At 45.6% G+C, this 24,889-nt stretch overlaps 1 protein-coding gene and 1 long non-coding RNA gene across 2 annotated transcripts; one reads left to right on the top strand and one right to left on the bottom strand.

Moving 5' to 3' along the window:
* Positions 1-1,444: 1,444 nt before the first annotated feature.
* Positions 1,445-20,378, bottom strand: LOC140602581 (cytochrome P450 4A6-like). Its single transcript, XM_072772256.1, has 12 exons — positions 20,134-20,378; positions 16,787-16,928; positions 15,893-15,937; positions 8,779-8,906; positions 7,681-7,805; positions 7,174-7,328; positions 6,629-6,735; positions 6,347-6,537; positions 6,118-6,251; positions 4,361-4,425; positions 4,144-4,220; positions 1,445-1,748 (listed from the first exon to the last, which is right to left on the bottom strand). The coding sequence occupies exons 1-12, from the start codon at positions 20,326-20,328 to the stop codon at positions 1,580-1,582; spliced, it is 1,533 nt and encodes a 510-aa protein (XP_072628357.1). The 5' UTR covers positions 20,329-20,378; the 3' UTR covers positions 1,445-1,579.
* On the top strand, positions 18,471-20,331 carry LOC140602582 (uncharacterized). The gene is made up of 2 exons (XR_012005517.1): positions 18,471-19,282; positions 19,549-20,331. It is a non-coding gene; the product is annotated as an uncharacterized lncRNA (long non-coding RNA).
* Positions 20,379-24,889: the final 4,511 nt, after the last annotated feature.

The raw sequence follows: 24,889 nt of genomic DNA, 5'->3' as shown, positions 1-24,889 counted from the left end.
TGATTACCTCTATCAATCTGATTACAAAAATTTGGGGGAATTTTTACTGCAAACTTATGCTACATTGTACTAGTGGTCTTACTTCCAAAGGCAGGAGTGCTTCCACGAGGAGACACAAGAATGACTACATGAATAAACTTGCTGGCCACATTGGGCTCCTCATGGGTCTGAATCAGGAGGAATGACTGCACTACACTGATCATGATTACCGATGGGGAAAGTGGCAGTTTCTAGGCAACAAAGGCAAGAAAAACAAAAGAGTTACTTGGAGTGAAGAAAGTACTACAGCATCTCTTAGACCTACCATGCCCTGTCATTAAAGGGGAAAATGCCACAGGCCAGTTGAGGAAAGGTTGGTAATGACCCAGAACCTTCAAGAGTGAAGGGTTGGGTCATTGTACAAGGCAAAAAACCCCCAAAACTGGCTGAGGTGCTTTTAGAGGGAAAATAAACTCTGAAATGGGTAATGGAATAAGGGTGTTTTCAATGCTAATGATGGCTATGTCACAGGTTAGAGAAATAAGGAGTGTAATGGTTTCTAGCATTTTCCCCTTATTTGTTATGAGTATGATTATGCATGTGTACATATGTGCATCAGGTTTTTCCTTCCTTTTCTTATAACTTGCACATGTAAAAAGTGTTACAAGTAAAACGTAACATGTAAAACTAGTAGTTACGTTTGTGTCATAGCATTTAGGTTACAGCATTTGGGGGAGAAGAGAGAAGACCCTACAAAAACTTGTCCTTTGTTGTTGAAGAAAAGGGACTACACGGTTTCAATCATAGGGAGCTGAGTTGGTAGAAGCATGACTTTATTTTACTTAGTTAGGGACAAAGTATGGTGTAAGGGAATGTGTGAATGCCAAGTAGACCAAACGTGGACTGACATGTCTTGGTTTCCGGGTGCACTTGGATTGGCTGGAGTACCCTTGTTTAATTAAACAAGTCTAGATATTACGCTAAAAATTTGATAGTTATGGTTAACATCTGACTCAGTTGAAGTGAAGAAAAGTGTATTTCCATGATAAATGAGGATGCTTAGTCCCCTCATTGATAGCCCTAAGAGTGGATTCTGAGAAGGCAGAAAATGCAAGAGAAGACATTATCCCTTAGAGCATCTACATGCCTTCATTGCTACCCAGTGAGACTCATTTTGGATTTCTGATCTCCTAAAACACAAGATTACCCATTTGTGCTCTTTGAAGGAACTAAGTTTGTGTAACTTGGTAAAGCAGCAAGAGAAAACATTATAGGAACAGACAAGTAGGCAGCAAGGAACCATGACAGGGAAACAACAGACAGCGTGAAGGACAGGCAAGAAATCACAATTTGCATCAACAGTCAGAGTGACACCTCGGTAGGAGATTGGTAACAGACAAACAAGAAGGAATCTTGGAAAAGGGTGAGACACAGAAGCACAATCTCAAGTGCAAGAACAGGAGAGCAGGAGAGCAGGAAGGCTGGCAGGTGGGCAGAGGGGAAGCAGGAAGTGAGCAGAAGCCAGCAGACAGGAGAGACTGACAGGAAGACAGAAAGGGAGGCAGGAGGCCCTCGGGACTCATCCTTGTCCCCACAAGGGTTAGAGGAGCTTCCTGAGATGCAGGTGGATCCCATTCTTGGACATCAATACAATTCTTGGAGTTGGAACAGGGATCTTGAAGGGATCTGGTGCCAGCTCAAAGCGGAGCAGGGTCAGGGCCACCGCCACCTTCAACTCGTTCATGGCAAAGTGCTGCCCAATGCAGTTCCTGGGTCAGGGAGGGAAAAGGAAGTGAGGAGTGGCCTCAAAGCCCCTGCCAGGAACAGTCCCTTCAGAGCCAGCCTGCATGGGCCCAGCCCTGATTGCCTTCCCTGGACACATGCACATCTCTACCCCAAGCCTTGCTTTGTTAACACTCTCCCCTTGGCCTCTGACAAAAACCTACACTCTTTCAGAATTAGCTCCTCCTCTTACCTCTGCTCTCAGCAGGCCTTAAATCCTGTTACTGGAGGGTCAACACTTTGAGCCTCAGAGCAAAATCAAGTGATCACTACAACAGTTAATCACTAGGTTCTTTGCTCTCTACACCAGCCATTTCTAGTTTCACAATGTGGAGCCAGACCAGGGCACCAGAGGGGGTGGGCTGGGCCACACTTCAGGTCCTAACCATATCCCATGAGCACACAGGGATCCAGATCCTCATAGAAATGACAAGATGGAGTTGGGTAAGGAAGTCAGGATGGCCAACAGGGAAGCTTCCTGCAGGGGCAGAGCCCTACGGATGCTCAAGCTGCTGCACCATCTGCCTCCCAGTTTGGGTCCAGATTCCTACCTTTCCCTCGGACCCTCATTCAACCAGCTGCTGTCATCTCTAATTCTATTGCAGAAGTGTCCCTGCCTATCATCCCTCAGCTGCCACTTCACCTGGACTTCTCTGTCTCCTCCCTCTGGTCCCTCTCCTGATGCCCCACCCTCCCATACTCAGAACCTCCCACGTCTTCCATCACAGGTAAGCATGTCCACATGGCTCATCCTAGCAGCAAAGCCCTCTCTGGGTTGTTTGCACACTCACCTGTCACCTGTCCGTCTGGTATACCAGTTCACTTACTGCTGAGATTATCCCAGATAATGCCCTTCCTCCACCTCTGTCTTCCAAATGCCCAAGGCTAAGGGCAATGACAGTCTGCCCTCAGCCCCCCCTACGACCTTCCCCACTGGCTGTGCCTCTTCAGTCCTGGACCCTGAATCACATGGTATTTTACTCAAGGACACCTCACTTTCCGATACAGGAGTACTGTGCCAGAAACACGGAACTTAGTACTGTGGGGTCAATTAGTAAATGAGTGAGGGAAAGAAAGAATGAATGGATGATGTGTCTTTTGAGTAGAGGCATCCATTTCTTGACTGCAGATTCCCTGAGGCAAGGACAGTGTCCCATCTCATAGCATAGCCTTGGCACAGAGTCAGGCTTAATAATTAGTCTTAGACATTGCATGAGGTTTATTGAATTGAATAGGAAAGCAGAAAGGAATAAACAAAAGTCCCCGTTAGTTCTGAGCTAGGAATTGAGCTGTCTACCCCTGTCCTGTCTCTACTGGCAGCCACATGACTTGCACCAATGTCTACCAGGAAGGAATCAATCCCAGGGAGTTACCAAATCCTGGAGCCAGTATCTGGAGAATAGTTTGCTTAAATCCCATTCTAGAGAGTGGATTCACTTAGTTCGAAGGATTGAAGATTTTTGTATTTGCTTAAATGCATTTTACGAATAACTACTTAAAAAGTTTACAGAAGTTGCTATTTGTAGGACAATTTCAGCAGCCCAGGAGGATTTCACTCAGGAGAATAGTCATGCACCTGAACAGCCATTTCAAGTGTGCTTTCTATTTCATATGCCATTAACTTTCAAATGCCACCTCTCATGTACATATACAAAACCGTGGATTTTCTCTCAAAAGCCATTTAATGTCTTCATTTTATATACTTGTTCTTTGGATGATTGGACTCAAAGTGTAATATTCAGGTATGTAGAGCCCAGATCATACGTAATGATTTCACAACTGAGAAAACTTGAAGCGTTCATGATCATTTCCATGCAGTCCAAAATTCTTTTGAATAGATGCAAAAATACTAGAGTCACAAATTGAATACTTCTGAGGCCCTTAAGAGATCGCAGGAAATTTTCCTCTGTAGGCTTAAATATTTCAGACGTGCAGGCAGCTGAGGTGGAAACACACATCCCTAGGCATCGGTGCAGTGTGAGGGTTGAGTGGGGAGAGGGGCTGGTTTAAGAAAGTGTGCAAAAGAAATCTTTTGATACCATCCTGACGTCTAATTGACAACAGTTAAAAACTACACGTGAGAATGTCCAATACTGTAAAGTCATCCTCATAAAGTGAAGAAATCACAAGAATGCCTCGAGCCATTGAACAGCCACTGACACTGAATTGTGGCTGGAGACTGAGTGAGACAAATGTGTCAAAGTTTCCATAGCATGCAGTGATTACCAACTTTCTTTCATACACAGAGACACACACCTCTTTCCCAGCACATCAACATGTCAGGGCATATCTGCAACACCCATGGAAATGTAGGAAGTCTCAAACATTAGGAATGTCCCTAGTAAACAACCCTCTCCTCCCATCCCAGTACAAGTGCCTCACCTTGATCCTCCTGAGAAGGGCAGGAAAGCATGGCTGTGTCGAGAGGCATCTGGTGCAAAGCGGGAAGGGTCGAACACCTGCAGAGGAACCCCAGGGCCAGGATAGGTGTGGTCTAGCTTCTCCTTCCTCTCAACCTCAGGACACACCCAGAAATGGAATAGGAGGAGGGATTGACGTGCAGAGATTCCCCCATTCCGTCCTCCCAAGGCCATCATACCTCTGGGTTTGGCCACACATTCGGGTTGTGGTGAAGAGCATAAAAGGAGAGCGAGACTAAGAATCCTGTGGAGCAAAAGAGAGAAGAATGGTCATACCTGCTTGCGGGGCCAGGTGCTTGCCCACACCGCTTGGCAGCTGCTATGAGAGTCACTTCTCATCACTCTGAGGGGAATGATAGTGTAGCAGGAGAGGTGGGGCAGACATGGCACACACAGCATGTGTGCCCAGATTAGTAGATACCCAGACCAGGGTGAGAAGCAGAAAGATCTGGAGGCTTATGTTAGAGAGCAGCTCAAAGGACAACTCTCATTTACCAAGTACCATCCAATAGCCCTTGGGGAATATGCATTGACTAATCCATCTCACAACAAGCCTCCAAGGAAGGCCCAATGCCCATTGTTCACATGAGCACCTAAGCCTCAGAGAGGCTGAGCAACTTGCCTATGACCACCCAGCTTGGATGTGGCAGGGTTGGGATTCAGAGCAGAGGTGAGATAAAAAGTAGACTAGACCATGGCAGGGACCTCAGATGTGGTCACCAGCTGCTCTCTCCATCAATCTGAGGGCTCCCTGGGAATGGGCCATCTGAAGAATGAGAGTCGGTTTCCTGATATGCTTGATGCACTCAACCCCATAAGGGTGGAAGAAGAACTCTCCCTGCCCCAGTGCTCTCCCTCTCTAGTGATCAAATCTTGGGAGTTAGAATTGTATGCTATTTCTGAAGCCCCTTCCTGAAGCCAACATCTCTTGTAGAGAAGGTGCAATGTACTGAGTCATCACTATTTTTATACAAAATGTTTCTGCATTTATTTGAGAGAGTGAGAGAGTGCATGACCATGGGTGTGTCAGAGGGAAAAGCAGACTCCTCACTGAGCAGGGAGCCCCATCCCAGGATCTCAGGATCATGACCTAAGCCAAGACATATACACCAATGCTGAGCCACTTAGGGCCCCTGAGTCATTATTTTAACTGGCATGTATATAGTTTTTTGCATTTGTAATCAAGTAGTTGTCCTATAATTACATCAAATCTGGATGATATCCAAAAGGGGTATCAATGAAGACAGAAATCCTTCAGGAGTTGTGTTGCTGGAGTCAGGAATAGGATATATATATAGCTTAAACTCACAAAATGTCAGTGCCATCGATGAGAATAATATAGCATCATAAAATGATGGAATCCTTGGAGATTGAATGTTTGTTGTGGATGAGGATAGAAACTTGGGATTCGATTCCTTCTATGTCTAAGAATTGAGACACACTTTTCATGTTATGTGCAGAAAAAAAACAGAGCATATTCTCTCTCGGTACAAAGGGGAACTCCCATTTATTTTATTTTTTAGTACTTTTTTCATTGAAGTTCGATTTGCCAACATAAAGTATGACACTCAGTGCTCCTCCTGTCAAGTGCCCTCCTCAGAGCCCTTCACCCAGTCACCCCTTCCAGCTGCCCACCTCCCCTTCCACTACCCCTTGTTTGTTTCCCAGTTATGAGTCTCTCATATTTTCTCTCCCTTTCTAATTCTTCCCTCCCATTTTCCTTCCATTCCTCTATAATCTCTTTCACTATTTCTTATATAACTTTGAATGTGGCCTGATTCTGTGACAAGCATCCTATAACCCCATCCCAACTACAACCTCGTTCCCACTTACTATGGAAAAAAATGGGGCCACAGAACTTCAGAGCTGCCCCAGGACATGTGGATTTCAGACCTCCCACTGAGTGCTAACAGAGTGAGCGTAGTGAAGGCCATACCTTTGGGCAAGGAGCGTCCATCAGGGAAGGTGATGGGCTTGCTGAGCTCTCTGCCAACACCTGGAACTGGTGGATAGAGTCGCAATGCCTCCTTGATGCACATGGTGGTGTAGGGCATCTGGTCCAGGTGCTCCCTAAAGAAAGCTGCCTTGAAGTGCGGGATAGGCCCTGGCAACCAGGGTGTCCTCTAGTTGAGGATGGAGGGCCCTCCTCTCTCATGAGCTCTCACCAGGTGATGGAGGCACCATCTCCCAGAAGGCTCTGGATCTCCTCCCGGCATCTCTGCTGATGCTCGGGGTGTGTGGCCAGAGCATAGAGGATCCAGGAGATGCCACTCGCTGTGGTGTCATGCCCCTCAAACATGAACGTGTCCACTTCTGCACGGAGGTCCTTGTCAGACAAGCCCTTCCCATTCTCCATCTGGTAAGACCCAGAGACAGGGGAGACTTTGAGTTTGCACCCTTGCTCCCCACCTGTGGGCAAATGCTCAGGCCTCCCCAGCCACACTCACTTTGGCAAAGAGGAGGATGTCCAGGAAGTCCAAGTGCCTCTTGTTCCTGACCTTCTCCAGCTCTCCCTCGTCCTGTAGCTGAGCCTTCCTCAGCTTGATCACTCGGTCTGCCCAGTGTTCCCAGGTGGAGTTGAGAGCTCTGAGTGCCCAGGCATATAGCCAGCCACATAGCCCACCTGCCCTCTGTGCCCCATTCATGGTGCGAGGGGGTTCAGGAGGAGTTTGGCAATGGGTGTGTATGCCAGAGTGAGAGCTCTAGCATCAGGTATTTTCATGTCAGCCCTCCCTTCAACAGCACAGCCCAAAGAGACTCTGCCTGTATGTGGCTGGCCGGGGTCTCATTCAACCTTCACCCATGTTGTAATGCATGTAACTTCTTGCAAACACTGGGTGCCCTAACAGGTGCACCGGGGGAAAATCCAAGTGGGTTTGTCCCAGTTTCTGGAGGGGCACTGAGGGGCAGGCCTCTGCCTGAGGGGTCAGAGCCCATCCTTTTGGGTAGTACCTAATGAAGGAGGGGAGGTTCCCAGAGGGCAGAGTCCAACCTGTGTGTTGATGGGCAATCTGGCGGGCCTTGTGGTTCCTGCGGCCTTCAGAGGTCAGCCCGTAGAAGATGTCTTTCTGGTAGAAAACATTCCTCACCCGGGCAAACACCAGGTTGTTCATATCTCGAATGGCCTGAATGTAGGCCTGGGAGTTTCTGAAGGGGGATGAGGCAGAAGAGTCGAGGTGGAGGGAGGCATCTGAACTGGAGTGGAGTGGGGCTGTGGGTGGAGGTTTCCTCAGGAATTGGTGCAGGTGACCCTAAGCATCTGACATTTCTGTCTTATGCTCCAGAGACCAAGGCATTTATGAGGGACTTGGGCAGCCAGGCTTCTCCCTGATGCAGGGATCAGGGTTAGTGCCTAATGCAGGTTTGGTAGGGCTGAATTTGACTGTGTCAGACTGGGGCTCTCTGCAGAATGTGGCTCTTTGGGTTGTTCGAACTGCCTCCCGATGAGTCCACACCAGTTGGCAGGAAATAGGACCCTGCCGCTATGCATTTCACTGACCTGTCTGCCTGGTGGTTGCCCTGGTAGCTGAAGGCACACTTCATAATGGTGTCCAAGGTCATCAAGGAGACGTGTTCAAAGATCTCTAGATGTGAGTTCTGGGTGAGGAGTTCCTCCCACTTGTCCTGTGTAGAGGGGACACATTGATCCTTCTTTACTCCTCTGGAAGGCCTATGCTGATGAGGCTAGGCTCTCTCTCTGCTGCTCCACATATTCTGATGACATGTCCTCACTTTCTAAAACAGCTGTGTTTCATCGATTTTGAACCATAGAGCCGAATATTTGTGATATGTTGAGTATTTTCTCAGAAACTGTTGTTATTTTATTAAGAATGATCTTGAGACTGACTTTAGCATAAGGTATGGCAAAAATCATCTTTTAGCCAACTGGAAACATTGTTGCTCAGGAGATAAAGGGGGAATCTTTTCTGACCTGGGACTGACCTACATAGAGAAATATAAGGTCTCTATTTAGGGAACAAGTGTCCTGGCCAAAAAAATATTAAGGTGCCAGTACTCGGGTTCCTAAGAAAGGAGTATTTGGGATGTCAATTCCTCTTGTTCAGCAAATGTCAGCTGAGTACAGTGAGTGAGCAATAGGGTCATGCTCAGGGGTGGTGTTCTGGTGGACCCAACCCTGGGGGTTGAGACCTGGTCTCCATTTCTCTCCACGGAGTGGCTAAGATCCATGCAGAAGCCTTCAATCCCACCACAGAACCCACTGAGTGACATCCTGGGATGTCCCTGCTGCCACTGAAGCTGCTATTTCCCAGGATAGGCAGGGGAAGCTTGTCCTATTGTCCATAGATATTGACTACTCTTCCTTTCCAGCCAAAGCCATGCAAGTGTGAGGAAAGTAAACCCTGTATCCACCTTGTTTCTTTCTCCTGTGGGCAGTGAACAAAGAGTGGATGAAAGTGGGTACCTGGGTGTTTTCCTGTGCCTTCTGCCTTCCAGGAGCTGTGTCTCATTGCAGGGTGTAAGTGTTTGATTCCAGAGGCCATGCTAATGGATTTCTGAAGAACACAGCTGTCTGAGAATGGACTTTGTGAACTGTGCTCTGGGTGTGAGTGTGCAGGTGAGGTAGGGTTCTACTTACCAGCATCACTTGGACAGAGTCAGCCATGAGTCTCACGTAAGGCTTCAGGATGTCATAGTGGAAGGCTGGGGTCAGCATCCTCCGGTGCTGGAACCATGCCTCTCCATGCAGCAGGAGCAAACCATACCCTGGACCACAGTGTGTTAGGGGGGTGGGTGGGAAGGGGCCTTCCTTGAGTTATCCAGGGACAATTTGGGAGGAACCCAGGGTGTGAAAAGAAGGGCATCCTTGGCAAAACAGGAATGGCCAGTGCATGTCAAGAAGGGGACTTCCCAAAGCCTGTGGCCAGGAAGTGGTTATGACAACTGTGAGATGGAGGTTGAAACAGAGCAGGGGATGGGTTTTACAAGGATTTCAGTAAAAAGTCAGGCTGAGTTCATTGGTGAGTCCTGAGAAGTAATGTGGGAGAAGCTGAGCTACAAGAGGGCTCCACCACCATTTAGATAGGGTGAGGGTTTTATCAGAAAACGAGTGGGGGCAGGGCAAGATGTCGGTGGAGTAGAATCCCCGAGTCACCTGTCCCCACCAACCTACCTAGATAACCTTCAAATCATTCTGAAATCTATGAATTCGACATGAGATTTAAAGAGAGAATAGATGGAATGCTACAGAGAGAAGAGTTCGTGCTTCTAACACGTACAATTAATTTTTAGGCTCTCTGTACTGATGAAAATGACTAGAAAGAAGAACTCACCAGAAAAGAAAGAATCAGTAACAGTACTCTGCCACAGAGTTACAGAATTTGAATTACAATTCAATATCAGAAAGCCAATTGAGAAGCACTATTATAAAGCTACTGGTGGCTCTGGAAAAAAACATAAAGGATTCAGGGGACTTCGTGACTGCAGAATTTAATTCTAATGAGGCTGAAATTAAAAATCAATTAAGTGAGATGCAATCCAAACTGGAGGTCCTAAGGGGAAGGTTACTGAGGTAGAAGAATGAGTGAATGACATAGAAGACAAGTGGATGGCAAGGAAAGAAGCTGAAGAAAAAAGAGAAAAACAATAAAAGACCCTGAGGAAAGTTAAGGGAAAATAAATGACAGCCTCAGAAGGAAAAGTCTATGTTTAATTGGGGTTCCAGAGGGCACCAAAATGGACAGAGGATCTGAAAGTGTATTTGAACAAATCATAGATGAAAACTTCCCTAACTTGGGGAGGGAAATAGGCATTCAGATCCAGGAGATAGAGAGGTCCTCCCCTAAAATCAATAAAAACCATTCAACACCCCAACATTTAATAGTGAATCTTGCAAATTCCAAAGATAAAGACAAAATCCTTAGGCAGCAAGAGTCAAGAGATCCGTAACTTATATAGAGAGAATTATTAGATTAACAGCACACCTCTTCACAGAGGCCTGGCAGGCCAGAAAGGACTGGCAGGATATATTCAGGGTCCTAAATGAGAAGAACATACAGCCAAGAATACTTTATCCAGCAAGGCTCTCATTCAGAATAGAAGGAGAGATAAAGAGCTTCCAAGATAGGCAGAAACTGAAAGAATATGTGACCACCAAGCCAGTCTTGCAAGAAATATTAAGGGGGACCCTGTAAAAGAAAGAGGAAGCTCAAAGAAACAATCTACAAAACAGGGACTGACTAGGTATTATGATGAGACTAAATTCATATGTTTCAGTAATAACTCTACATGTGAATGGGTTAAATGATCCCATCATAAGGCGCAGGGTTTCAACTGGATAAAAAAGTAAGACCCATCTATTTGCTGTCTACAACAGACTCATTTTAGACCTAAGGACACCCACAGCCTGAAAACAAAAGATTGGAGGGAGAACCATTTATCATTCAAATGATCCTCAAAAGAAAGCAGGGGTAGCAATCCTTATATGAGATAAATTAAAGTTTATCACAAAGACTGTAGTAAGAGATGAAGAGGGACACTATATCATACTTAAAGGGTTTATCCAACAAGAGGACCTAACAATCATGACTATTTATACCCTTAATGTGGGAGCTGCCAAGTACATCAATCAATTAATAACCAAAGTTAAAATATACTTAGATAATAATACACTAATACTGGGAGGCTTCAACATGGCGCTTTCTGCAAATGACAGATTTCTAAGCACAACATCTCCAAAGAAACAAGAGCTTTAAATGATACACTGGACCAGATGGATTTCACAGATATGTATGTATGTATGTATTTATTTATTTATTTATTTATTTATTTTTTCCGATGCACAAGAGGGTTTATTTACAAGCTCGAGCTTGGGTCCAAGTGTACCCAACACAGCGGAGCAGGGACTTGGACCCCGAGGTGGGTTTCAGCTTAGTTTTAAGGGCTGGTCTAGGGGACCTCTAGAAGGGGTGGAGCAATTCCTCAAGTTCTGTTTACATTTTGATATGGGGCTTTCAAGGGTGTTGAGCTCTGTTCTTATTCTAATAGGGGCTTCCTGCCCTTGGCTTGGGCTCTGTTTTTATTCTAGTATGGGGCTTTCTAGGATGTTAAGCTGCAAGCTGTTTTCTTCCTGTAACTGAAGTAAGGTAAAGTTCAGCTCTTATTCACAGGGGCCTGGGATGGCTGTACTTGTGCTAACGCTGAACTTAAAGTGGAATGGCCTTAATTTTCTCAGCCTCCACATGCCCCCCTCTCAGAGGAACCCAAGGAAGGACCCAATCATGGGTCCAGGTTGCTCTCAGGGTGAGCCAGGGGGAATGATTAAACCAGGATTCTAACCAACCTTTTTTGCTGTTCTCACTCCCATTTACATTCCAGCAAAGAAGCAACATCCTGCTTTAAAGCAGCACATACCCCCCTCCTTTGTTGTAAGAAGACTAAGTCTAATCCCCGTTTATTTTGAAGGACAACCTCACACTAGGGAGTCTTGGAGGTGGGAAATAAGTGAGAACGGCGCAGTCTTAGCTTTAGGGGATTGTCCTTGTCTGGTTGGCTTTCTAAGGTAACACGGGGAGTGGCACTAGTACTCGGGGGCAGATTGGAAATTACATTGTGCATATAGGCCCCAGAGCTCAGGACAGGCAGAGAGGATGAACAGAACATTAAAGGAGACCTTAACTAAATTAGCCCTGGAGACTGGCGGGGACTGGGTGACTCTCTTCCCCTTCGCCATATATAGGGTGAGGAACTCCCCATATAAGATGGGACTGACTCCCTAGAGATCATGTTCAGTCTTCCTCCACCTATTATCCCCAATATAAAACCCGAGGTGTTTGCTGAATTTGATGGTCACCAACTTCTTTTTTCCCTCCAAATATTACAATGAACCCATGAGCAGGTGTGGCCTAAGCTGAAGGCCCTCTATGAGACTGGGCCACCCCTGGACCCCCATCGATATCGGCCAGGTGACTGGGTGTACGTCGGTGATACCAACACCAGACACTTCACCTTCCTTGGAAGGACCTTACATCGTGATCCTGACCACTCCCACCACTCTCAAGGTCGATGGGATTACTCCCTGGGTCCACTAGACCCATGTCTGGCCAGCTGACCCACACGCCGTTCTCAAGGACTTTGTTCCAGAATTTCACATATATTTACAGAACTTTACATCCAAACGCAACTGAATACGCATTCTTCTCAAGTGCACATGGAACTTTCTCCAGAATAGACCATATACTGGGTTACAAATCAGGTCTCAACCGATACCAAAAGATTGGGACTGTCCCTTGCATATATTCAGGCCATAATGCTTTGAAACTTGAACTCAAATCACAAGAAGAAATTTGGAAGAAACTCAACATGTGGGGTTAAAGAGCATCCTGATACAAGATGAAAGGGTCAACCAGAAAATTAGAGAATTAAAAAGATTCATGGAAAATAATGAGAATGAAGATACAACCATTCAAAATCTTTGGGATAGAGTAAAAGCAGTCCCAAGAGGGAAATACATCAGAGTATCAGAATCCCTCCAAAAATTGGAAAAAACTCAAATACACAAGCTAACCTTGCATCTAAAGGAACTGGAGAAAGAATAGCAAATAGAACCTAAGCCAAGCAGCAGAAGAGAGTTAATAAGGATTGGAGCAGAACTCAATGAAATGGAGACCAGAAGAACTGCAGAACAGATCAACAAAACCAGGAGTTGGTTCTTTGAAAGAATTAAGAAGAGAGAAACCATCAGCCAGCCTTATTAAAAACAAAGAGAAAAGACTCAAATGAATAAAATCACAAATAAAAAAGGGGGAATCACCAGCAATACCAAGGAAATACAAACGATTTTAAAAACACATTATCAGCAGCTATACGCCAATAAATTAGGCAATCTAGAAGAAATGGACCCATTTCTGTAAAATCACAAACTACCAAAACTGGAACAGGAAGAAATAGAAAACCTGAACAGGCCGATAATCAGGGAGGAAATTGAAGCAGTCCTCAAAAACCTCCCAAGACACAAAAGTCCAGGGACAGATGGCTTCCCTGTGGAATTCTATAAAAAGTTTAAAGAAGAAACCATACCTATTCTACTAAAGCTGTTCCGAAAGACAGAAAGGGATGGAATACTTCCAAACTCATTCTATGAGGCCAGCATCACCTTAATTCCAAAACCAGACCAAGACCCCACCAAAAAGAACTATACGCCAATATCCTGATGAACACGGATGCCAAAATTCTCAAGAGGACACTAGCCAATAGGATCCAACAATACATTAAGAAGATTATTCATCATGACCAAGTGGGATTTATCCCTGGGATGCAAGGCTGGTTCAACACTTGTAAAGCAATCAGTGTGAGAGATCATATCAACAAGAGAAAAAACAAGAACCATATGATCCTCTCAATAGATGCAGAGAAAGCATTTGACAAAATACAGCATCCATTCCTGATCAAAACTCTTCAGACTGTAGGGATAGAGGGAACATTCCTCAGCATCTTAAGCCATCTACAAAAAGCCCACAGCAAATATCATTCTCAATGGGGAAACACTGGAAGCCTTTCACCTAAAATCAGGAACAAGACAGGGATGTCCACTCTCACCACTGCTATTCAACATAGTACTAGAAGTCCTAGCCTCAGCAATCAGGCAACACAAAGAAATAAAAGGCATTCAAATTGGCAAAGAAGAAGTAAAACTCTCCCTCTTCGCAGATGACATGATGCTGTACATAGAAAACCCAAAAGACTCCACCCCAAGATTGCTAGAACTCATACAGCAATTCGGCAGTGTGGCAGGATACAAAATAAATGCCCATAAATCTGTGGCATTTCTATACACTAACAATGAGACTGAAGAAAGAGAAAGTAAGGAGGCAATCCCATTTACAATTGCACCCAAAAGCATAAGAAACCTAGGAATAAACCTAACCAAAGAGGTAAAGGATCTATACCCTAAAAACTACAGAACACTTCCGAAAGAGATTGAGGAAACCACAAAGAGATGGAAAAATATTCCATGCTCACGGATTGGAAGAATTAATATTGTGAAAATGTCAATGCTACCTAGGGCCCTTTACACATTTAATGCAATCCCTATCAAAATACCATGGGCTTTCTTCACAGAGTTGGAACAAATTATCTTAAGATTTGTGTGGAATCAGAAAAGACCTTGAATAGCCAGGGGAATATTAAAAAAGAAAACCAGAGCCGGGGTCATCACAATGCCAGATGTCAGGTTGTGCTACAAAGCTGTGGTCATCAAGATGGTGTGGTACTGGCACAAAAACAGACACATAGATCAATGGAATAGAATAGAGAATCCAGAAGTTGGCTCTTAACTCTATGGCCAACTATATTTTACAAAGCAGGAAAGACTATCCACTGGAAAAAGACAGTCTCTTCAATAAATGATGCTGGGCACATTGGTCAGCCACATATAGAAGAATGAAACTAGACCACTCTCTTACACCAGACACAAAGATAAACTCAAAATGGATGAAAGATCTAAATGTGAGATAAGAATCCATCAGAATCCTAGAAGAGAACACAGGCAACACCCTTTTTGAACTTGGCCACAGCAACTTCTTGCAAGTTACATCCACGAAGGCAAGGGAAACAGAAGCAAAAATGAACTATTGGGACTTCATCAAGAGAAGAAGCTTCTGCACAGCAAAGGATACAGTAAACAAAACTAAAAGACAACCTACAGAATGGGAGAAGATATTTGCAAGATATCAGATAAAGGGCTAGTATCCAAGATCTATAAAGAACTTATTAAACTCAACAGTAAAGAAACAAACAATCCAATCATGAAATGAGCAAAAGACATGAACAGAAATCTCACAGAGGAAGACATAGAGATCGCCAACAGCACATGAGAAAATGCTCCACATCACTTGCCATCAGGGAAATACAAATCAAAACCACAATGAGATCCCACCTCACGCCAGTAAGAATGGGGAATATTAACAAGATAGGAAACAACAAATGTTGGAGAGGATGTGGAGAAAGGGGAACACTCTTGAATTGTTGGTGGGAATGTGAACTGGTGCAGCCACTCTGTAAAACCAAATCTGCACTGCAGATTTACCCCAAAGATACAGATGCAGTGAAACGGCAGGACACCTGCACCCCGATGTCTCTAGCAGCAATGTCCACAATAGCCAAACTGTGGAGGGAGCCTCGGTGTCCATCATAGATGAATGGATAGAGAAGTTGTGGTATATGTACACAATGGAATATTACTCAGCCATTAGAAACGACACCCCCCATTTGCTTCGATGTGGATGGAACTGGAGGGTATTATGCTGAGTGAAGTAAGTCAATCAGAGAACGACAAACATTATATGGTCTCATTCATTTGGGGAATTTAAAAATTAGTGAAAGGGAATAAAGGGGAAAGGAGAGAAAATGAATGGGAAATGTCAGTGAGGGAGACAGAACATGAGAGACTCCTAACTCTGGGAAATGAACAAGGGGTGGTTGATAGGGAGGTGGGCAGAGGGATGGGGTGACTGGGTAACGGGCACTGAGGGGGGCACTTGATGGGATAAGCACTGGGTGTTATGCTATATATAGGCAAATCTAACTCCAATAAAAGATATACAAAAAAAAAAAAGAAGAAGAAAATGGGGCTTAATTCAGAGTTGAGTGTAGTCACTGTGGTGCTGGTCTCCTCTTGTTATTCTGGGCCAAATGGATGGTTGGTGGCAAACCTAAGCAGAAGGTGGACCACAGTCCTAGTTTAAGGCACTTACCTATCCAGGGAGTGATGAATGTGTAGGAACCACCAGCTTTTGGGTCTGAAAGGAGGAAAGGCATGACAGCAAACTGGAGGTGACCAACAAAGTCAGTCTGTCCCCAGGAGACAGCCATTGTTTACACCTTTACCCTCCAACCCTTGTCGATAATCCTCAGCTGGCAGTTTGTGTCAAGCCATCTCCCACTTCTCTCCTAACTCAGACTCTTTTTCTTTCCTGATAATCAGTTTGGACTCAGGATGGCAGACTCAGTGTCCCACAGAAGAGCACTATGGAGTATGAAGTTGTATGAAATTTAGGTTTTTTCTTCACTGCCAATAAAAAAACAGAAGCTAATTGTTTTTTTTACTGGTGGCTCAGCCTTCCCATGACCCAGTTCAGGCAATGGGGGTCCGGAGGTGTTTACCCAAGCCATCATGGTTAGGAAATTGTCTTCAGTTCTAGGAATAACTGAATAACAATACTGTGCTAGGAAGATAGAAACATAGGAGATGTGTCCATTTACTGAAAATACAATGGATAAATACTTATTGATTTATTTCGTGTATACCTAGGCAATAAATAAATTCCTGTTTAGATAAAGGAGAAAGAAACAGAGGAGAAAAGAAGGAAAGAAGGAAGGATGGAAGGAAGTGGAAAGAAATGAAGAGAAAAGTAGAGGACTGAGAAAGAAATCAGAGAGATGAGAAATAGGTAATTATTCACAGATGTTTAAGCATTCCAATTGAGTAACTGCATTTGGTCCTCTGCTTGCTTAGGCTGGGAGGATGATACCTCGAGGGTCAAATATTGATGGCTTTGCCAGCAGTCTCCGCTGGAATGTCACAGTGCCCCTAGGAATGTAACCAAGAGGGAAGGGCTACTCCAACAGAGGAGAAGTTTAACTCTCACCTGATCGCCCCAGGATCATCTTCATGTAGTCTGGGTCATAGACTACGAGGCTAACTCTGCTTCCCCATAGCCAACGAGGACTGGCACAAGGGTATTTCTCTGTCCATTTCTGAAACACTTGCAGCTCCTGACCCGTTTGGAACTGTACCAAAGGAAAGACAAACCAATACAACCTTGGTTCCTCGTTAGGTCCCTAGCTTGGAGTGGTGATGGAAGGCAGGATGGCCCTATGGCGATAGTTCTGCATATTGGCAGTGATTAGGAGTTTGGAACTGTTTGATGAGCTAGCTCTGATAAGGATCCAGATTCACGGAACTTATGTTCTAGTGGGAGCGGAGGTGGGGGACATCCTTGGCCCATACACTGAGTACTGTCCTCCAGTCACTTGAGGAGGCTACTCTGAGCTCCCAGGTCATTTCCATCACTGGGACCACCCTTCTCCTTGGATGCAGTGCAGGGACTCCCTAGTGGGAGCCTTTATATAAAGAGTCATTTATTTATTCCTGAGAAAACAGAGAGAGAGGCAGAGACACAGGCAGAGAAAAACAGTCCCTATAGGCAGCCTGATGCGGGCCTGAATCCCAGGACCTGGGGATCACAACCTGAGCCGAATGCAGATTCTCAACCACTGAGCCAAGCAGGTGCCCCTAGTGGGAGCCTCTTATGTCAAAGTTATGTTACCTCATCCTCCAGGATCTCCTCAAGACTATTTTTTCCATGTTTGTTTTTAATCCCTGTCCATTCTTTTTTTTATAATATATTTTGCTCTTATGTTTGATGGGCTGATATTCATCCTTTGGTAATTTTTAAAATTTTTTTATTATTTTTTATTTTTTTATTTTTTATTTAATAAATTTATTTTTTATTGGTGTTCAATTTGTAAACATATAGAATAACATCCGGTGCTAATCCCATCAAGTGCCCACCTCAGTGCCCGCCACCCAGTCACCACCACCGCCTGCCCACCTCCCCTTATACCACCCCTAGTTCATTTTCCACAGTTAGGAGTCTTTCATGTTCTGTCTCCCTTTCTGATATTTCCCACTTATTTTTCTCCTTTCTCAAGACTGTTTAGTAGAAGTCTCTGAGGGATCCTGTTTCAGCAGAGTTGCCTGCCTTCTTTCTGATTGCTTACTCTTCAAGCTTCCAGAAACTCCTGCTTCTGGGGAGTGTCAATAGCTCCTCTGGGGTCCCGATGGAGCTAAACGGTGCTCTGATTGGCTCTTCCTCTTTCTGGGTCACCCTGACCCCCACTGATCTGACGGCCCTCCAGAACCTCTTGGGACTTCCATCTCTGCCTGAACGCGGCTGGTCAGGGCCCGGTGAGACTCTGGTAGACAAGTGTGCCCATGGTAACCCTGTAGGCAAATACCCGGTGTCCACTGGACTTTATACAGGCTGTGGCCACTCACGCAGGCAATGCTCCATTATAGCTGCTCCCACCTGGCTCCTTCAGGAAGTAGAGCCACCAAAAATGCCCCAAAGAGAAACCAGGAGAGACAGTGGACAGAAATAAAGGGGAAGCGCAGGCACTCCATTGTCAGGGGCTATGGGCTGTCCTGGCCTGGGGTCTGCCTGAGGCAGAAGGGACGACCCAGGGTCAGAAAGGACTGTTGGGTCCTGGATTTCGTACACTGTGAAAGCAGTGCTCCTCTTTCATAATTCTGACCGATTTCAGCCCTAGTTACTGCAGCAAGTTTGCTAACTTATGAACATGTTTGTCCTTCATGAGCATTACTATGACCTTCAAGTTTTATAAATTACAGTGTAACTGTGATCTTTATCTGTGCCAGGCAACATTCAGAGATTAGTAAAACTCCCATGAGGCTATACTCCTCATCATGATCCCCATTTTGCAGATGATGAAACAGGCACAGAGCAAGTCCATTTGAAGTAAGTGGCAGAGCTGGATAGAATCTAGATACCTTGGTTCTGAGCCCACATGCTTCCATGTCCCACTTATCACTTGTCATCTGGCCTGAAAGATTAGCTTTAACCTACTACATGTGGCAATCTACTCCTGGCTTAGCCAATAACAGAGGTACAGAAAGTCTCAGATTTGCTAGAGCAGGTAAATTTCGCTGCACTCTGTGTTCAGCTGGCTGAAGCTGAGTAACATGAGTTACCTAAGTGAACTTGTCTGCTTGCTGACTCCATACCATCCATTGAATGGGAACGGCAGTGGAGGAAATTTTAGTGGTTGTTCAATTGAATCCTAGCTCAGAGTTGTGACAAAAGTTCACAATTTCTCAAATGGACAAAGACTCTGGAAATCATTCAAGCAACAGTTTTTGGGAAGAAAGTGGCTTTTGGCTGTCTCCCAGTGGCTGACATGAAGTTTCTGTCTTTGGCTTCACTTTTTTGTAATTGCTTAGCCGCCGCCTCTGCAAAACCTCCTGCTACTTCATTCCACACATCACTAGACAGCCTCTCCTCACGTGCCCTTCCCCGTTGCTGGTGCCCCCTCTACGGGACCAGTACTGACAAAGCTGGAAGGTAGGTACTGTCTCCATGCAACCACTAGCTGCTCCTTCCTCTTCACTGCATCGCCTGGTCAGGCATCCTTTGGGGATCAGCTCTGTGGTGGTCATTGTGGTGCTGGAAGGGGGGTGACATCCTCAGCCCAAGGAGTTCACAGTACCAGGGTTTGGGAAAGAACTGGGATGGAAACTGATTCTGTTAATGGTGCAACTCACTGTCAAAACTCTTTCCCTGCCTCAATCTGGCACCCTCCTCTCATGTGTGCCATCTGCTTGTTGAAGTTTTAGCCCTGAAGTCACCATCTGGAACTTCTCATATTCTTGGGGAAACCTAACCAGTTGGTCCCTGCACCTGACAGACATCACCCCCCGTCTGGCAGGTAAGCCTATTTTCCTGTGACCTCACACCTGATTCCTGTTTACTCTCTCCCTTGCCCATGATTGTACTGCTGTGTGTGTTCCCAGACCGGCCAGGGCCAGGTCGAGAGGATGGGATAGAATGGCTGGGGTAGGGAAGCATCAGGAAGTGTGTCTGAGAGAAGAGCTCAGGCTGCTCAGCCTGGAGGGGGAAGACTCAGAAAGAAATAGCCACTGTCCTCAAGGCTCAGGGCTGCACCACATCCTGCAAATCTCCCTAAGGAAGGAGGGTCAGACTGGCTTGATGGCTCCAGCACAGGCTACTTTTAAGTTGGGGAGTTCCGGGACTGGGGTGAGGAGCCAAGAACTGGCAGGTAAGCTGGGTTTTCCCGAATCCCATGTCCTGGTCACACAAGAAGCCTCTGTGGGATGGATTTACTGAATGGGATGATGCTCCCAGAACTCCAGCCTGCCTTGCCCTCCCCTCTACCCAGTCCAGCCCATTCCTACCTCCTGCTTGTGCCCGAAGAACCAGTGGGAAGGAGGGGACGGGAACTGCTGGACAGCTTTCAGCAGCCACTGCCTGCGCTGGTAGAGTTGTGCTGCCTTGAGCAGCAGCAGAGCCAGGCCTAGCAGGGAGGCCAGCTGCAGGAGCCCAGACACAGTGTCCAGGGGTCTGGTGAGGCTCAGTACAGAGACACTCATGGTTCAGGGGCTGCTGGGTCACTGACTCTCCCTGAGTGTTGCTAAAATCCCCTGAGCACCTGGCCTAGCCAATCAGGGGAGGATGGCCCTGCCCACCTGGAGGGGGAGCAAAGGGTGAGGGCAGAGCTTAGACTGGGATTCCAGAGTTCATTAACTGAGAGGATCCACCTTAGCAATCCATAGGAAGGAAACCTTCTGAACAGACAGTGATAATGCCCAGGCACATTCCCCTTTGCCCTTCTCCCCATTATTCATCAATTATTTCAGGAGCACCTACTTTGTGCCCCACAGAGTGCTACGTGCCAGGCCACAGTGGCCAGCAAAACAGACATGAACCGTGACTGCAAAAAATGTACAGCCTAGTTTACCAAATGTTCAGGAGGTGTGCTTGGGTTGATGATTATCCCATTTCTGAGAAAAGAACACTTACGGGGAGCTAACGTGATGTGGCCAGAGGAAAATTGCCTTTGAGAGGGCCAACTAAGATTAGAATCAGGGGGCCTCCATACACTCTGCCCCAGCTGCCTCTGCACTGTTCCCCACACTTGTCCAGTCCATCATTCACTTGTGTCCTGGGCTGACTGTGCTTGCAGGCAGAGCACTGGCCTCACACTCAGGAGGCCCAGCCTCAGGGCTCACTCAGGACATATGAAGCCAGGCAATCACACTCTCTGTGCCTCAGATTCTCCTTCTATAAGGGGGGTAAAGTTTCCTTTGCCAAGTTCCTCCCAGGAGTGCTCATTCATTCAGTCACTGATGCACTCAGCAAATGCTTCCTGAGGTCACGCTCTGGGAGGTCAAGGCAGAAAACTAAGGCAGTACAGGGAAACTTGCTAAGGCCTGTACTGAAAGAGTGAATAGTGGGCTGGAACAGGAGAGGGGACTAAGACCATGACAGTCTAAGGGGGGCTGGAAGAGGACAGGAGGACTTTCCGAGGATCTGCCTGGGTAGCCCCTTCTCTCCCACCCCCAGGGACATAGGGCCTGGCTGGTACAGTGGGCTCCGGAGGGGCCTGGCATTCACTCACATTTCTGAGGCAGTAGACAGGGAGCCTGGACAAAGTTGGGTCCTGGGCCGCCAGTTCCCTTATGCCCACCCTCTCTGGTTTGGACCCTTCCTCGGCTTCCTAAACATCTGTGAGCCTGACCTCTCTAAAGTTTGGTATAGCTGAGGGTGTCAGCATTCCAGGAGAGGGTAGGGCTTCCTGAGAGCAAAGAGCTCAGGCACCATGTGGGAAGGAGTACTGGGGCTTGCGTCGAGCTTGGGGAGCTGAGGTCCATGCATGTTCTATTTATCCGCAAGCCTCCTCTGGGAACTTCCCAGGCTGTGCATGACCTGATCATCTTTCCTGTACAAATCCCATGACCCCAAGTGTGTTTAATTTCTTCCTCCCATGGATTGCAGAGTGGGCACTGACCTTCCTTGCCCAACACTTTCCAGACCATTGGTGCTGCCTGAACATGACCCTTCCCTGCCCTTTCCTACTCTGCTGTGACCTCCCTCAGTCAGGCATCCCATCAACTTGGAATGGGCAATTCCTGGTCCCCTAGTCCCCTTTCTTACTTCAGCTTCTCAGTAAGAACACAGGGAGAACATAAGAAAGCTACTGGGTGGTCAGAAATTGGAGCTCAGATACATTGCACTTCTGGGTCTCTCAGGTTGTTCCTTTCTTTCTTTTTTTTTTTTTTTCTTGACCCCAGGGAAGCTTCTTTTCTAATAGTTTTCTTTTTCTGGTAGAACTCTGACTAAGATAAATATTGGTACCAGGAATGGTTCTATGAGAAACAGAATCCTAATGATTTACCTGAATTGACTCTGGATTTCTTGAATTGGTGCTTCAAGAGGATTAGTTGGAAAGACACTGATGACTCCAACTCCCAAAGGTAAAGAGGACAATGGTAGCCCAGGGCCTGATGCTGCAATACACAGGACATCACCAGTGATACTGGTAATCAGAGACTTGTTAAAGGGAAGGTTCTGGTCAGTATGTATTTGATGCCTTAAAGCATTTTAGCCAAACTAAGGAGCATAAGAAGGTTGACTGGAGGGCAGCCCCAGTGGCGCAGCGGTTTGGCGCCGCCTGCAGCCCAGGGTGTGATCCTGGAGACCCCGGGATCGAGTCCCACATCGGGCTCCCTGCATGGAGCCTGCTTCTCCCTCTGCCTGTGTCTCTGTCTCTCTCTCTAGCTGTGTCTCCATGAATAAATAAATAAAATCTTTAAAAAAAAAAAAAAAAAGAAGGTTGACTGGATATCCATGTTGTACTGGAGAGAGTGGGAAAAGGAAAGAGTAATGTGGAGGATTAAAATTCTCTGACCAAAAAAGAAATAACTGACCCAAGGGACGACTAGGTGGCTCAGTGGTGGAATCTACTTTCGGTTCAGGTCGTGATCCTAGTTCAGGTATGGCGTCCCACATCAAGCTCCCTGTGAGAAGCTTTCCTCTCCCTCTGCCTATGTCTCTGCCTCTTTCTGTAAGTATCTCTCATGAATAAATGAATAAAATCTTTAAAAAGGACAATAAGTGACCTGAGCATCAACGTCTGCATTGAAGATCATCCTGACATGTAGCCACAGGCTTTAGGTAGGGCTCAGATTTATTAAACGAAACCCAGGATTACCCTGCCTGTGTATGTACTATCAGGAAAGTGAATTCTATAAGGTACAGCCTGTCATCCTTTACAATGAGGACACTGAAAAATGGGAGCCTGACCATTGGAATAGGGACATATGGGAAGATCCCCATGGAGCCAGTGCCATCAAACCTCTCTATGCTACCGAGTCTTTGTAGTCAGTTGGGGATGGTATATCCATTACAGTTATGCATTCCAGATCCAGAGAAATAACCTCAGAGTAGGTTTGGGTATACAGCAGCAGCGAGGTGGCAATAACTTACAGGGTTGAAGGAAGGCTCTCCAGGATGCTGTATATGCTTTAAATCAATGTACAATATATGGTGCTGTTTCTTCCATAGCCAGGACTCACCCATCCAGGATTCAGGGATGGAAATGGGAATGGCAACACTCATGATTATCCCTAGTGATCAGATTAGCATAACTTGAGGGAATTTTCACTGCAACCTTATGGTCCTTAGTGCTACTGGTCTTACTTTCAAAGGCAGAAGTGCTTCCATCAGGAGACACAAGAATGACTACAGGAATATAATTGCAGGCTGCATTGGGCTACTCATGGGTATGATTCAGCAGGAGTTACTATACTAGACTGATCATGATTACCAACGGGGAAATTGGCAGTTTCCTAGGAAACAAATGCAAGAAAAACAAGAGTTACTTGCAGTGTAGGAAGTACATAGAGCATCTCTTAGAACTACAATGCCGCATCATTTAAAAAAAATTTTTTTTATTATTAATTTATTTTTTATTTTTTATAAATTTATTTTTTATTGGTGTTCAATTTGCCAATATATATAATAACACCCAGTGCTCATTCCATCAAGTGCCCCCCTCAGTGCCCATCACCCAGTCCCCCCAGCCCCTGCCCACCTCCCTTTCTACCACCCCTACTTCATTTCCCAGAGTTAGGAGTCTCTCATATTCTGTCTCCCTTTCTGATATTTCCCACTCATTTTTTCTCATTTCCCTTTATTCCCTTTCACTATTTTTTATATTCCCCAAATGAATGAGACGATATAATGTTTGTCCTTCTCCGATTGACTTACTTCACTCAGCATAATACCCTCCAGTTCCATCCACATCGAAGCAAATGGTGGATATTTGTCGTTTCTAATGGCTGAGTAAATTCCATTGTATACATAGACCACATCTTCTTTATCCATTCATCTTTTGATGGACACCAAGGCTCTTTCCAAGTTTGTTATTGTGGACATTGCTGCTATAAACATCAGGGTGCAGGTGTCCCGGCGTTTCACTGCACATGCCGTGTCATTTAGAGAATAATGCCACAGGCCAGATGAGGAAAGATTGGTAATGACCCAGAACCTTCAAGAGTAAAGGTTTGGGTCATGGCACAACACAAAGAACAAAACAAAACAAAAACAAAAACAAACCAAAACTGGCTGAGGTGCTTTCAGAGGGCAAAGAAACTCTGAAATGGATAATGAAGACGTGTGTTATAAATGTTAATGATGGCTATGTCACAAGCTAGAGAAATAAGGAGTGTAATGCTTTCTAGCATTTTCCCTTTACTTGATACGAGTATGATTATGCATGTGTAGGTATGTGGGTCAGATTTTTCCTTCCTTCCTTATAAACCTGCACGTCAAATGTAACCCATAATACTAATAGTGAACTGTGTGCCATAGCATTTAGGTTACAGCATTTTGGGGAGAAGAGAGAAAACCTTCCAAAAACTTAGGCTTTGTTTTTAGGGAAAAGGGACTACACAGTTTCAATCATACGGAGCTGATGGTGGAAGCATGACTTTATTTTACTTAGTTAGAGACGAAGTATGGTGTAAGGGAATGTGTGAATGCCAAGTGGACAAAAGGAGGACTGACATGTCTAGCTTTACAGGTGCACATGGATTGGCTGGAGTACCCTTGTTTAATTAAACAAAAGTCTAGATGTTGCACTAAAAATTT

The sequence above is a fragment of the Canis lupus genome, chromosome 13, assembly GCF_048164855.1.
Source record: "Canis lupus baileyi chromosome 13, mCanLup2.hap1, whole genome shotgun sequence".
Classification (NCBI taxonomy): Eukaryota; Metazoa; Chordata; class Mammalia; order Carnivora; family Canidae; genus Canis; species Canis lupus.
This window is presented reverse-complemented; position numbering and strand designations above follow the sequence as displayed.

What these genes read in the sequence shown, in the direction of transcription:
- LOC140602581 (XM_072772256.1), bottom strand. Translation starts at nt 20,328, where the DNA reads ATGAGTGTCTCTGTACTGAGCCTCACCAGACCCCTGGACACTGTGTCT. An exon ending in GATTGCCCATCAACACACAG is followed by an intron (nt 6,736 to 7,173) that starts GTTGGACTCTGC and finishes AACACTGGGCAG; the next exon opens with ACCGAGTGATCAAGCTGAGG. An exon ending in ACATCCTCCTCTTTGCCAAA is followed by an intron (nt 6,538 to 6,628) that starts GTGAGTGTGGCT and finishes GGGTCTTACCAG; the next exon opens with ATGGAGAATGGGAAGGGCTT.